At 38.3% G+C, this 16,070-nt stretch overlaps 1 protein-coding gene across 2 annotated transcripts in view; it reads left to right on the top strand.

Moving 5' to 3' along the window:
* Positions 1-16,070, top strand: part of ipo11 (importin 11) — a 211,524-nt gene that overhangs the window by 84,336 nt on the left and 111,118 nt on the right. For both annotated transcript variants that reach the window (XR_009821728.1, XM_062025729.1), the window contains exon 16: positions 9,193-9,319. Coding sequence is in view for 1 of the 2 variants with exons in the window: in XM_062025729.1 (XP_061881713.1) it covers positions 9,193-9,319 (127 nt within the window). In the remaining variant the exon portion in view is untranslated. The remainder of the gene's footprint in view (positions 1-9,192; positions 9,320-16,070) is intronic.

Here is a 16,070-nt window from a genome sequence, read left to right as displayed (position 1 = left end):
GTTTGTCCAAACACACTATTGTGTCTCTCAAATCCTGAGTTATGCTGCTGTCTGCAATGTTCTGGCTATGTGCCCAGTCTTTGTTCTTTCATTCCCTGGCAAATGTTGATAAAGTTTGAGCAACCCAAACCCAAATAGTGTTGTTCTCTTATCTCTCCCTTCCTTAAACGCTCTATTCATTCATTTCTGTGTAGAAGGCCTCTAGATTCAGTAGCTGCTTTAGATAAAAACAAGGGTGGATGCTGAGCGACATTTAATTTCATATCACACACTTCTCAGCCATCATGATTTTTGTTTTAATCAGCACTCATTTCACTTTGTTTCCAATTACAGTGTCCCCTTTGGTTTTTGGCTGCATTCTGGCATGATTATACGTACTTCTTCGCCAACTCCATCCGTCCATTCTTACTATTGCATTTTTTGTTCATGGTCAGGGGCTGGAGCTATTTAGTGGTTGATTTTTAATTGGCCCCTTGCCAGCTGCTCAAATGTCAACTATTTATCTACAAAACTATTACCTAATATTGGTTATGCTAATCTAGTGTTTCCCATATATTCCTTGTGGATATGAATAGTATATAAGCAGTAAATTTAGGGTCGCCACACGTAAAAAAAAATAAAAATTAACGATACAGTAACATTTCACCTTCCAGGGGATATATGTGCTTCCATCTCTTGTAATTATGTTCCACAAAACATCAACTGCGTTATGTTTCTAAATTAATTTTTTTTTTTTTCGAGCAACAGGCTTCCGTAGTTAATCAAGAGGCGTGTGTACTGCAGGAGCCTCATTGAGGAGTACAAAGTTCACGGTCAATGTTTGTTTCTATAGAGTTTGCTAAGTATTTGCCTGTAAGTAGAAATACATGTTTTATGTCAATTTTGTTCTAATAAAATATTTTTTGATAAGCGTTTGTGCAATTTCGCTCTGCTAATTTTCTTTAGTCTGTCAATGAGCTATTCCATTGTACCTTATCAATGTTGGTTATTATGGTGGTACTTGGAGAGCTAAGTGTTTCTGAGGTGGTACTTGGTAAAAAAAGATCGAGAACCGCTGCTGTAAATCGTAGGTTCCAAAACCTTAAGTGAAAAACTGCTTTACTATGTTGGTGTCACTCATAGTTACGCAGTGCGCTTGAATGCCTAAACTTATGAACACATAGTTTGAGTTTGAGTTTATTTCGAACATGCAAGCATACAACATGATACATCACAATTTCCAGTTTCTCTTTTCAACATGTTCGAAAAGGAGTAGGAAGAAGCAGAGCTTATTTAATCCTACCCCTTTTCTTTACGTAACAGTTGCTAAAACTTTTTGTTCACTTCCTGTTCACAATTTATTCACAATAAACTCCATAAGTAATCACAATAAAAATAAATAAATAAATAATAGTAATAATTTAATAATAATAATTGGTGAAGTAAGTCATATTTCATATGATGAGATAAGTAAGATTACTTTAAGAATGAATGAATGGATGGATGAAATAAATTGAGAATGTTTGTCATGGTTCTTCTTCTTTGTACTTTGTAAACTCTTTAAGTTTGAAGAGTTTCTGGAAGTGGATCATATTAGTACATTGTTTGATTGCTTTGCTTAATCCATTCCATAATTTAATTCCCAATAGACTTTTGCTTGTTAGGGTTCAATAAGTCAATATGAAAGTCACCACATAAGAAAATTATTCTTTGACCATTGTCCATGTAAGTAGCCTTGATCCATTCTTCAAATGTTTCTATACTTGACTTGGGTGATCTATATATACAACTGATGAAAATGTTTTCGCTTTTTTCCTGACATATTTCAATGGTTATACATTCTAAGATATTATCTATAGCAAATGACATGTTTTTTACCACTTTGTAGTTCAGGTTCTTCATCACGTACACAGCTACTCCTCCTCCATGTTTGTTGGTTCTGTTGATGTAGTTTAGTTTATATCCTTCCAGATCAAAATCTATTCATTTTTTATCATCAATGCATGTTTCTGTGACAGCATTCACTTTGAAGTGTTAGATAGTGTATGCAAAGATCCATAAATGAGACATACACCAAGTTGTTCCTTGTTGTTGAGTATGTTATATGGTAGAATAGGTCATTTTGATTTAAAAAGTGTGTAATGTTGAAGATTTATGTTTTTTTTTTTGTTTTTTTTTTTTTGTTTTTTTTGTTTGTCCTGTCCAGCTTCTCAGACAAATCATATAGTTGATGTAGATGCCCATATCGGCTGTTCAGATTTGCTTTACAAAAGAGAAGTGTAGGATACTTCTCTTGTTGCCCTATTTGTATTTGACTTTATTAAATGTATTCATATTATCATTTGGTGCAGCCAAAAAAAGGAAGACAGAGGGGGAAACCGTGGGGACAAGAGGGGGACCAGACAGAGAGACAAAAACAACAACAGCAAACACAACAATAACAACAACAACAACAATACAGCAACATAAGATTTATGTTAAATTAGAGCTTCTTCTTATTAGATTTTTTTTTTTAAACTATGAGCCTATAAATGTTTCTTGACTAGATGCACTGACTAGTATATGTGCATTTATGTTTATCATACAAGCCAGCCAGTAAATATCATGGACTATAGCTCGACAAGTCAACTTATATTGCCGATGTTGTGAAAGAAAGTGATCCCTTACTGCGATAGCGCTCCTCAGATTGTTGTAACTGGAGCGCAGAAGAAAGGCAGAAACAAGTAATTATTGCCAGTCCAAACAAAGAAGTTGGAAGACAACAGTTTAAAGAAGCAGCGGGCTTCATTTAAATCTGTGAATTCCTCTTGGTAGAGACAGTGTCTCACCGCTATAGCTCTCAGGTATGACTACAGTATGTGACTGAACTTTTGGTCCAGACTGACAGAATACATTTAAGGGTTTCCCCTGGTCATTAAAAAGCATTAAATAGCTTTTGCCAAAATTAAGGTCTTAAAAGGCAATAAAAAACATTAAATTTGATATCCAGAGGCATTAAAAGAATTAAAGCGATAGTGGGCCTGGGCCAATTAAACGAACGATAAATGAAAATGAACTCAATAACTTTGCTGTTATGGATAAATTGTTACGTGTGTGTGTTTCCTTTCTTCGTATCTGGCTTTCAAACTGGATACAAGAAGTCTCACTGGGCATCGCTGTCAGCACCTGACCATGTTTATTTGACAGTGAAATTACATGGACAGAGTGAGCCGCTTGTCAGTCATCTACAATCTTTGTTTCGATACACGCAGGCGGGACCTACTCTCAATTATTTTTCACATGTTTTCCTGTGTGTAGTAGTGGTTGTATTAAACAATGGCATGTAAAACTTTAAAGGCCTACTGAAACCCTCTACTACCGACCACGCAGTCTGATAGTTCATATATCAATGATGAAATCTTAACATTGCAACACATGCCAATACAGCCGGGTTAACTTATAAAGTGCAATTTTAAATTTCCCTCGAAACTTCCGGTTGAAAACGTCTATGTATGATAACGTTTGCGCGTGACGTCGATGGTTGAAACGGAAGTATTCGGACACATTGTATCACAATACAAACAGCTGTGTTTTCATCGCAAAATTCCACAGTATTCTAGACATCTGTGTTGGTGAATCTTTTGCAATTTGTTTAATGAACAATGGAGACCGCAAAGAAGAAAGTTGTAGGTGGGATCGGTGTATTAGCGGCTGGCTGCAGCAACACAACCAGGAGGACTTTGACTTGGATAGCAGACGCGCTATCCGACGCTAGCCGCCGACCGCATCGATGATCGGGTGAAGTCTTTCATTGCGCCGTCGATCTCTGGAACGCAGGTGAGCACGGGTGTTGATGAGCAGATAAGGGCTGTCGTAGGTGGAGCGCAAATGTTTTTATCATAGCTCTGACGAGGCCCTGTAGCTAAGTTAGCTTCAATGGCGTCGTTAGCAACAGCATTGCTAGGCTTCGACAGGCGGCACAGCATTAACCGTGTAGTTACAGGTCCAGTGTTTGGTTCGGTGTCTCCTGATAGTAGTATTGTTGATCTTCTGTCTATCCTTCAAGTCAGGGGCTTATTTCTTTTGTTTCTATCTGCATTTAAGCACGATGCTATCACGTTAGCTCTGTAGCTAAAGTGCTTCACCGATGTATTGTCGTGGAGATAAAAGTCACTGTGAATGTCCATTTCGCGTTCTCGACTCTCATTTTCAAGAGGGTATAGTATCCGAGGTGGTTTAAAATACAAATCCGTGATCCACAATAGAAAAAGGAGAAAGTGTGGAATCCGATGACCACTTGTACCTAAGTCACGGTCAGAGCGAAAAAAGATACGTCCTGCACTGCACTCTAGTCCTTCACTCTTACGTTCCTCATCCACGAATCTTTCATCCTCGCTCAAATTAATGGGGTAATCGTTGCTTTCTCGGTCCGAATCGCTCTCGTTGCTGGTGTAAACAATGGGGAAATGTGAGGAGCCCTTCAACCTGCGACGTCACGCTACTTCCAGTACAGGCAAGGCTTTTTTTTATCAGCGACCAAAAGTTTCCAACTTTATCGTCGATGTTCTCTACTAAATCCTTTCAGCAAAAATATGGCAAATCGCGAAATGATCAAGTATGACACATGGAATGGATCTGCTATCCCCGTTTAAATTTTAAAAATTCATTTCAGTAGGCCTTTAATGTTGGAGATAGAACTATCACTTTTAATGCATACATTGCTTCGAAACTGTAGGAAAGGCGTTCGCTAAGGTGGGCTGTGCGAACCCTGTAAATGATGGCGTAACAAGCTGACAAATCACAGCTCTTTTTTTTCCCTAACTTTATTTGATAAAATTCAAACAATCAGAGCATCCGTGGTAACATGTCTCTATACAGTTTTTTCAAATATATACATAGAAATTATTTTTCTCTCTAATTTTCAAACAGTAATGAAGTAATTGAAACAAAACAACCATAAGGAAAGAAAAAAATCTAAGAAAATGAACGAAAAAACAAAAGCATTACATTAAATGTTTTTTTAAATATTTTGTCTTTGATGTAAATTGTCTTTATAATATATTTTAGGACATGGGACGTTTTCATGACCTTTGTTTTTCTTGGTCATCATTAGTGAACGCTGACACGAAGCTAGATATTTTTTGAATGTGCACGTCAAGGTCTGCGGGAGGGTACGTTGGGGGAGGAGTAAGACGCCTTGTGTACGCAAGCTACGTGACACGGGAGTATATTCCTGAATAAACTGAATGAGCAACATGAACCCTTCAACATGGACGAGCAACCAAGTATGCTGTTATGGCATTGGCCACAAAAAAGACATCCCGGCCTAGTTTTCCTAACTAGGCGATACACAGCTATTCAAGTTGTGCAATATTTGTTGAAGTGCAATTTTTGCTAACAGAGATTGAGTTAATTTAGGTATTTAGGATAATTAAATTGTTGACCTTCATTACATTAGTGCCTAACCTTGTCACAAAAAAACTATCTCGCTACCGAGTTAAAAACAATACAAATTATACAATTGATGAGAAAAACGTTGGTATTCACAATTTATTTTGATTATATAAACATTAGATAATTATGATTGGAAGTACAGGTCGAACCTTTAACTTGGCTATTGTCTATGACTGGTGCACGAATTAAGAACACCAGATGCTTTGAATGCTACATCCTACGAAAACATGCGTATACTGTGGCGAAAGCCTAAAAAAGAATACATGTCGAGAAAATTTTAATTTTAGCTGGCTGGTTAACTTTTCAAAACATGGTTAAAGCCTGTTGATTGCAAACCGAGGGAGGCGTTCTGCAACATGTGCCAAAAGACCTCTAACTTTGCTCAGTGGGCATCAATGCGGGGAAATCAAACATCCTGTTAGCTCATCACAAGTCCATAATTAAAGGCAGGCAGCAGTACAGTGCCAATGTTTTTTCAACAAAGCAACTTCTGCTGTCACCACCACAACTGGCAGCTGCTGCTATCACTGCAAAAAAATAAATACATACAAATTAATTGTAAGTCTTGTGAGCCAATTCTAATTCACAAAAGAGTAACGGTTAATTTAAACTTTTCAACTATTCAATGTTATTATTTTCAAACGCTCACGATTTTGTCTATACATACAGTTGTGAACTTTTGAATATATATATATATATATATATATATATATATATATATATATATATATATATATATATATATATATATATATATATATATATATATATATAATAACTATGTGCAGTCGGACATAGGCATTGCATTTGTTTTAAGTGGCATTAAAAAGGCATTGAAACACATTAAATTAGATTTGCTGACACCTGCAGAAACCCTTATTTACCTACTGAGGTAACAGTTTTTAAAAAAAATATTTTAATATTTTTTAATTGCTTTTTCTTTATTTTTGGAGTTGATTTAGAGCAGGGGTTCTTAACCTTTTTGACCTGGGGGCCCAGAGCCCACTCAAATAATACCATTGAATTAGTAATCTTACTCATGATTTTAATCATATTCAATAATTATATTTAACCTACTTAGTTTACAACCTTGTCAAATGATATGAAACAATGTGTTCATCCATCCATTTGCTACCCCTTGTCCCTTTCTGGGTCGTGGTGGTGCTGGAGCCTATCCCAGCTGCACTCGGGCGTAAGGCATTGTACGCTCTGGACAAATCGCCACATCTTCACAAGGCCAACAGAAATAGACAGACAACCAATCACACTCACATTCACACACTAGGGACAATTTAGTGTTGCCAATCAGCCTAATCCCAAGTGCATGTCATAAAGATTTATATTTATTTAGCATATAAACCTTAGGATTAGGTCAGGCTGATTAGAAAAACAAGTACTAACCAAATATACTGTATTAGAAATGACTCATAAATACTACATAAACTAAATTAATGATGTATAAGTTTCTTAACTAGAACTCTCAATACAACTAAGGTGCAAAGGAAAATACAGCTTTGCCACTTTAATCAAAATTTTTGCGCTTAAGAAACTTCTCTATGACGTTGACTCAAGACTTCTGTTTTTTTTAGATTGTCATTTCTGCCACAAGTGGTGGAAAAGTCTTATTACAACGTAGTACTGCTGTGGCCCATACAGACCACAGCTGAATAACATATTTTTTTTGGCGGCCGAATAATGGGCCCCCGCCCTATGGTTAAGAAACTGATTCAGAGCAGCTGGACTAGCTTGATTTTTTTAAGTGAATTATATTTATATAGCGTTTTTCTCTAGTGACTCAAAGCGCTTTACATAGTAAATATTTTTTTTTACCTCTACACCTAGACCTGGATGAGTTGTTTTGATTCAGAAACACAGTCGTCTCTTGTTTATCGCGGCCACTTTGTTCCAGGCTTGACTGTGTTAAACGAATTTCCGCAAAGTAGGATTCATATTAATAAATTTAATATTTTCATAGAGCATAAAAACTGTTTGTGACCTTTTAAATAGTGTTTTAATTAGGGATGTCCGATAATGGCTTTTTTGCCGATATCCGATATTCCGATATTGTCCAACTCTTAATTACCGATACCGATATCAACCGATACCGAGATATACAGTCGTGGAATTAACACATTATTATGCCTAATTTGGACAACCAGGTATGGTGAAGATAAGGTCCTTTTAAAAAAAAAATTATAAAATAAAATAAGATAAATAAATTAAAAACATTTTCTTGAATAAAAAAGAAAGTAAAACAAAACACAAAACAGTTACATAGAAACTAGTAATTAATGAAAATGAGTAAAATTAACTGTTAAAGGTTAGTACTATTAGTGAACCAGCAGTACGCACAATCATGTGTGCTTACGGACTGTATCCCTTGCAGACTGTATTGATATATATTGATATGGCGAAGTTGGTAGAGTGGCTGTGCCAGCAATCGGAGTGTTGCTGGTTACTGGGGTTCAATTCCCACCTTCCACCTTCCTAGTCACGTCCGTTGTGTCCTTGGGCAAGACACTTCACCCTTTGCCTCTGATGGCTGCTGGTTAGCGCCTTGCATGGCAGCTCCCGCCATCAGTGTGTGAATGTGTGTGTGAATGGGTAAATGTGGAAATACTGTCAAAGCGCTTTGAGTACCTTGAAGGTAGAAAAGCGCTATACAAGTACAACCCATTTATCATTTATTATATATAATGTAGGAACCAGAATATTAATAACAGAAAGAAACAACCCTTTTGTGTGAATGAGTTTAAATGGGGGAGGGAGTTTTTTTGGGTTGGTGCACTAATTGTAAGTGTATCTTGTGTTTTTTATATTGATATAATTAAAAAAAACAAAAAAAAAAAAAAACGATACCGATAATTTAAAAAAAACCAATACCGATAATTTCCGATATTACATTTTAAAGCATTTATCAGCAGATAATATCGGACATCTCTAGTTTTAATATAATTAGAGACCTTTCAGCATTAAGTACCATGAAAAGCTCACCAATGTGGTGATGTTATTGATGAGGTAGGACTCAAAGATGAAGATCATCAAAAAAATGTGGCGTAGTGGGTAGAGCGGCCGTGCCAGAAACCTGAGGGTTGACATCCAAATCGCTGCCGTTGTGTCCTTGGGCAGGACACTTCACCCTTACCCCCGGTGCCGCTCACACTGGTGAATGAATGATGAATGAATGACAGGTGGTGGTTGGAGGGGTCGTAGGCGCAAACTGGCAGTCTCGTTTATGTCTGTCTACCCCAGGGCAGCTGTGGCTACAATTGTAGCTTACCACCACCAGGTGTGAATGAATGATGGGTTCTCACTTCTCTGTGAGCGCTTTGAGTATCTAATAATAGAAAAGCGCTATATAAAATCTAATCCATTATTATTATTATTATTGTTATGTCATGTGCATTTTATTGCCACAGCTATGCGGAAACTGTCCGTGTATTTAAAGTTTGGGGTACTCCATGTGGTCTGGATTTTATACATGTTGTGTTAATTACACTCAAACAAATAACTGAAGCAACACACTATAAATCAAAGCTTTTTTCTAATCGATTAATTGTTGCAGCCTTAGATCGGAGTGATATGTTGCATGCTCTTAACACATCAATCTTTAATTACAGTTTTTGCAGATGCTATCAGCAATTATAATGCAATTTTCATCGTTTGATTAGCAGTAGTACTGACTGACTGACTGGGTAGCCACGTGGTTCATTTTTTCAAAATATGCTGTCATAGAAGCACGCTAAGAAGAGCTCTATTAACAATTATTTTTCTCTGCAGATACAAGCTGATTCGACGGAGAGTCATATGGCTAATAGGTCAATGGATCCCCGTCAAATTTAAATCCGACCTTCGTCCTTTACTCTACGAGGTCATCCTCACTCTCATGCAGGATCCTGACCTGGTGGTAAGTCAACCTCTAAAGCCATTGTTGTTCATGATCGTTTTATCACAGCGATCCTTACAAATCCTGAAATTTTCTCATTGGAATATTCCATGCTAATTCCATTTTTGTTCAGCCGCCGCATTCTTCAGATGCAATTTATTGCCTCACAAGCCCTGCGTTTGATTGTGTTTTTTCAGAATACTAAGCATACAAAAGCTATTTGGAAAAAGTATGTGCATTATTTGAAAGTTTGATGGATTAATCATAGAGTCGGATGCTAATATTAAACAAAATCTTTCATGCGGGTGACTTTCCAATTACCTCTCGAAGCTTATTGTTATGATGCATTACATGCATGTTTGTTACATTTATAGATGGGCACACATAATAACATTGTTTTGTCTTAAGCCAAAACAATTTTTCACTTGGATTAACCCACACATATGCACTTTACCAACCATGTCTTTTTGCCATCAGTTTATTTATTACTTGATATGTAGCGAGCTCTGTTATCACTATTTAGACACATTGCACATTGCTTTTTTTTACAAAATGCTAGTCAGGCTGCTTGCACATCACACACCAACTCACCAATCCTATTGCAGCCCCAAATCAATATTGGCTGGGCTTAATTGAGCCTCCCAGTATGATTACTGTATATTATGGAACACAAATTGCCTGCATTTCAAAATGGTCAGTATAGTTGTATGTCAATATCTATATTACTGTTATCTAGAAAGAGAACGTCCTCAAGACAAGTTATATTGCATTTACCATTGGGTCCAATATTAGTATTTAATTCATGGTGAGACGTACTGAGTTGTTCCTTGTGTTCTACTACTTAGATACTGTATGTGGCTCTATTCACTTTGATATTGCATGAGTTGTTTTTGTTTCTAACCAAAGGAAGTCCAGCAACTACAACTGTTACTACTACCACTATTAGTTTATCGGATTGAACACCCATGAACTTATTGTTTTCTATGGACTCTGCCACATAAATAAAAGATTATTATAAAGAAATTTGCATTATATACACTACCGTTCAAAAGTTTGGGGTCACCCAAACAATTTTGTGGAATAGCCTTAATTTCTAAGAACAAGAATAGACTGTCGAGTTTCAGATGAAAGTTCTCTTTTTCTGGCCATTTTGAGCATTTAATTGACCCCACAAATGCGATGCTCCAGAAACTCAATCTGCTCAAAGGAAGGTCAGTTTTGTAGCTTCTGTAACGAGCTAAACTGTTTTCAGATGTGTGAACATGATTGCACAAGGGTTTTCTAATCATCAATTAGCCTTCTGAGCCAATGAGCAAACACACTGTACCATTAGAACACTGGAGTGATAGTTGCTGGAATTGGCCTCTATACACCTATGTAGATATTGCACCAAAAACCAGACATTTGCAGCTAGAATAGTCATTTACCACATTAGCAATGTATAGAGTGTATTTCTTTAAAGTTAAGACTAGTTTAAAGTTATCTTCATTGAAAAGTGCAGTGCTTTTCCTTCAAAAATAAGGACATTTCAATGTGACCCCAAACTTTTGAACGGTAGTGTATCTCGTTGAAACTCTTTCATTGAAGATGTTAAACTTTTCAACGACTCTTAAAAGAAAAACTACTCTTTTTGTAGTCCCAGATCAATATTGGCTGGGCTTATTAAAGCCTCAAAGCATTATTAAATTATGGAATATAAATGGCTTGCAGTAAAAAATGGTCTAATTGTGTGCCAATGTCTGTATTGCTGTTCTTTGGAAAAAAGTAGTACTCTAGATAAGTTAAAATTAATTCACAATTTAGTCCAATGTTAGTATTTAATTCAAGCGAAGATATATTAAATTGTTAAAGTGCCTTTTTTTATGGCATTGCAAATTGACGCTGCTTTAAAATGTACTTGAATTGATGGAGACAAAGTTTAGCTGGCTGACTTTGGCTGAAATGATAGTTATTTTTCACACAACTTCGTCTCACTCTTGTTAGCTAGCTGGCAAGGTAGAAGCTAACAGTACTCTTACCGAGGCTTTGTTCGCATCCTCCCTCCAAATGTCCGACATCATGTCTCCGCTTTAAATGCTCGTGTATCACAGATGTACTACCATAAAAACAAGGTCCGCTTTGCAAAATGAGCAAAATATTCATGTTTTTAACAAGGATAAGAGGAAATATCTTCACACTTTACATGTTATCGCTGGCTATGTTTTTGCGAGTAACCCACTTCCGAACGCAAAAACACGAGTGATGACGTCACGACTATTGTCGACAAATTTTATTGTTGACATTTGTCGACAGTGTCGACTAATCATTGCAGTCCTAGTTAAGATATCAATACATCACTGTTTCTCTTCTAACTCCATCTAGAAAATCCACAGCAAGACAGAAAGACAGCTCAACCACACAAGTTATAAGAGTAGCGTATGTGTGTGCTCTTTTAAGAATGACAGTGTTTTTGGATTAGTTAGGAGAGCGAGCGGTAGCATGGAGCAGTAGTGGCGACTGGGGAATGTGTCCGGTTGTGTCCTGCAGAAATAAGGATAAAGTGACCAAATTGTCACAAATCGGCGGCGTCGTCATTCCAACCCAAAAGCTAAGCTTAACAGACCCATTGTCGGGGTAAAGTGAAGTGTTACCCCCGAACGAAAACATCGGCCCTTGAGGGAACGTCTGCCATACGCTCCTCGACTACACTCTGGGACAGAGAGCCAAACAGCAGGAAAGGTGTAGTTAATACTCTTATGTGATTGGCTGTCAGCGTGTCCCTCCCATTGCTCAGAGACACTTCCTGTTTCCTGTATTCCCAAAGCGCGAGTGAATTCAGGAAACAAATCTTGCTTCATAATTTCTGGTTTCTTCCAAAAAATATAAATATATATCGACTATTTTATCAAACATGTTATATTGTTATCGTTTGTCTATCGCAATATATTTTGATACCGTATTTTCGACCGAGCCCTAGGTTTGATTTGTCTTTCAGTTCAAGACTTGTAGGGGGGTAGGTCCTTATTGTCATTGCATAAGTACAACGAAACTTTGTTTTCAGCACAAACCCGTTCAAGATTAGACAAACAAACAGTGTTCTGGGTTACAGAACAGGAACACTGATGGGTCGCCACAAGGCACCCATTAAAAGATGGGAGAAAGGTCAACGCTGGGAGAGGATGAGTAAAAAAATACAATCTAAGAGTTTTTAAGGGGGCCCAGTCTGGAGTGGGAAAAAAACTCCATAGGAAAGCACATATACATATTACAACATACAACTCGAGACTTGCAACAGGGGAGGGAGTGGGGGCTACGGTAGCAGGCCGCAGCTCTTCAGGCCCTGCCCAGCCGTCCATCACCCCTAAGGGATTTGCGTCAAGGGCATTGGATGGTGGGTGGGGGGTTTGTGTGTGTGGCGTATATTTTTTGTGGATGCATGTGTGTGTGTAAGCTTGCTGCGTGTCTCTGTTCTGCGGCCTTGGTGTTTTTGCACCCGCCAGTCAGTCCAAAGTCAACAACAGGTGTGTGTCCATGAGAGACAAGAAAGGAGTTTGTTGTCTTCGCTGCACTGTCCTTCAGGAGTCTCTAAGCCATGGAAACAATCCAAGTCAGAATGTTTTGTATGCGAGTGAAAATAAAATTTGCTTTTCACTTTAAATTGTCTATGACTGGTCCTCAAATTCATCCTGCGGGGCAGACAGTCCGATGTTATCCAAATCACAAAGTGTCCACAGTTCTGCCCGCATTCTCCAATCATTTGTGGCAGCTTTGGGGTACTTTGAAGACTGCTAGCAACTTCCAATTTGTCGACAAACCAGAACAACGCTTACTCCAATCAGCAGATGTCCTGTTGTAATAATTCCGAATAGGTGGATATCTTCACATCCTCGACTGAAAGGATCGCCAAGCACGCGGCACTCCTTCTCCCAAGAGTCCGTGGTGTGTCCAGCAACAACTGCTCCGTCAAGACAAGCAGGTTCCCCCTAACCCAAGATCTTGTAAATTTCGTTGAGGCCATTTATGTAGTTCCAATGTTATGATTTGGAGAGCAGTGCAAAAAGAGGCAACAAGAAAGTTAAGACAAGACAAAGAAGCAAGCAGGAGAGATAAGGAAGAGGAATGAAGAGCGTCCGCCCTCGATAAATGTGCCAGTGAGAAAATGTGCTGCCTGTTGAACTGGTAAATTCGGAATAGTCCTCAGATAAAAATGCTGAGTCTTCCTAATGATGTTTAAGTTGAGAGCCAGTGTCTACTGCTTCAGCCGGTTCAAGGTTTTAGGGAATTTCAAAAGTTTACTAACTTCTCGGGTAAATGCCACAACCTTCTACTACAAACGTGCAAAGCATGATTTATACCTTAGAATTAACTTTCCCAAACTTAAAGGCGATTCAGTCCAACCCATCCTCACCGTATTAGGGGCAGTGGCAACGTGGTAGTGTCAGAGCTATGCAGTCTGGAACTTGGGTTCCTGGCAGGGTCACCGGAAAGGTCTGGCATCCATCGGTATTAGGACCGCAACCCGGATAACAGGGCTCTGGTGAAAATCCAGGAGACGTCAACATCAGGATTTAGCGTCTTCTGGCCGTCTCTGCCGCTGCGTCTATGGAAAATCTACGGCAAGCAAAGAAGTTCCAGGCCTGGAACCGCACATTCATGGAAAGAGGATAACAATGTTGCTTTTGCTCATATGCAACCGCCATTCCTTTGCGTGTGCTGGGCCAAACCTTCCCCGACTTCGTATGCAACTGCTGGGCCCTGCTGCTCTCTGTGTCAAGGGTGTACCTGCAATCTTGCAGGTCTAACGAATAGCTGCGGCCAACGAGGAGGACTTCATGCAGTTCAGATTATCATGAGGCACAATCTTCTTGGGCTCTGTGCAGAAGTCGGATTCTCTCAACAGCAGTAGCTCCACTAGCAAGCATTTCATCTCGGTAGTGGCCAAAGGTGCCGTGTCAGAAAAGTAATTGCTTGATGTTACCTCTAACAATAACAATGTCGCTAAACCTTGGGTAGTATCCCCATTATCTTTATTGTTAGCTGCCTCGTGCTAGCAGTTCTTCACTATCTAGAATGCGAAGTAAACTGAAAGACATAAATTGTTGATGATGGGCAAAATCTCAGAAAAAGTGCGGTTTTCCCTCATATCACTTTCTACCCTTATATTGGAAACATGGTAGATATGTTAAAGTAGGGGTTTTCAGAATGCGAACCTTTCTTAAGAGGACATAAAACTATTGGGACCTACCAAAGACTTACTCCCTCGTTTGCTGTTGCTGGCTCACTGTACAAAATAAAATTAAACTTATATTACCGTATTTTTTGGACTATAAGTCGCAGTTTTTTTCATAGTTTGGCCGGGGGTGCGACTTATACTCAGGAGCGACTTATGTGTGAAATTATTAACACATTTCCGTAAAATATCAGATATCATTTAGCTCATTCACGTAAGAGACTAGACGTATAAGATTTCATGGGATTTAGCGATTAGGAGTGACAGATTGTTTGGTAAACGTATAACATGTTCTATATGTTATAGTTATTTGAATGACTCTTACCATAATATGTTACGTTAACATACCAGGGACGTTCTCAGTTGGTTATTTATGCGTCATATAACGTACACTTATTCAGCCTGTTGTTCACTATTCTTTATTTATTTTCAATTGCCTTTCAAATGTCTATTCTTGGTGTTGGGTTTTATCAAATAAATTTCCCCCAAAAATGCGACTTATACTCCAGTGCGACTTATATATGTTTTTTTTCCTTCTTTATTATGCATTTTCGGCCGGTGCGACGTATACTCTGGAGCTACTTATACTCCGAAATATACGGTACATTAAAACAAAAGAAAAAAGTAAGCTTTGAAAATGTTCAGCTTTATTTGTTTCATCGACCTTTTATTGTGTTTGACTTTGGAGGTTCCACTTTGAACGATAATCATAAAATGAAGGTAAAAGTTTATTCTTTATTTTCTTATGTGTTTTAATAAATAAATAAATGATAAATGGGTTGTACTTGGATAGCGCTTTTCTACCTTCAAGGTACTCAAAGCGCTTTGACAGTATTTCCACATTTACCCATTCACACACACATTCACACACTGATGGCGGGAGCTGCCATGCAAGGCGCTAACCAGCAGCCATCAGAGGCAAAGGGTGAAGTGTCTTGCCCAAGGACACAACGGACGTGACTAGGAAGGTAGAAGGTGGGAATTGAACCCCAGTAACCAGCAACACTCCGATTGCTGGCACAGCCACTCTACCAACTTCGCCACGCCGCCCCATTTATTTATTTATTTAAATCCTATTGGGGAAAATATGTATTTGAGAAAACAGTGCATGTCGCCGCTCCAAGGCGAATGTCACACACAAGATAATCTAGCACAGAAACAATTGTTAAGAAAACAGCTAGCATTCTACAAATGTGTCTAAAAAAAAATCATGACATATCTCTATTTATTGTGTTCAATTATGATGTACCGGTGTATGAATGGACATTTTCCTGGACTGTCCTCCATTACATATTCTGAGCTGCAGAGTAACAGACTTCATTAAATTGTGACGATAAAGCGAATGCAGCTGAGATGAAAATGGATGGAAGTGTATATCCATATTTTGAAATCTTCAAAGCCCATCTGCAACAATTGTTGCAAAGGTTTAAGATCATCTAAGTGTCCAGGTTTAATGCCGTTTTTTGTCAGGCATTCCCAGGAGGAGGTATTCCCTTGATTTGTTCGGTTAAACCATTCATCCATTCATCCATCCATTTTCTACCGCTTGTCCCTTTCGGGGTT

Source organism: Entelurus aequoreus, linkage group LG17 (assembly GCF_033978785.1).
Source record: "Entelurus aequoreus isolate RoL-2023_Sb linkage group LG17, RoL_Eaeq_v1.1, whole genome shotgun sequence".
Classification (NCBI taxonomy): domain Eukaryota; kingdom Metazoa; phylum Chordata; class Actinopteri; order Syngnathiformes; family Syngnathidae; genus Entelurus; species Entelurus aequoreus.
This window is presented reverse-complemented; position numbering and strand designations above follow the sequence as displayed.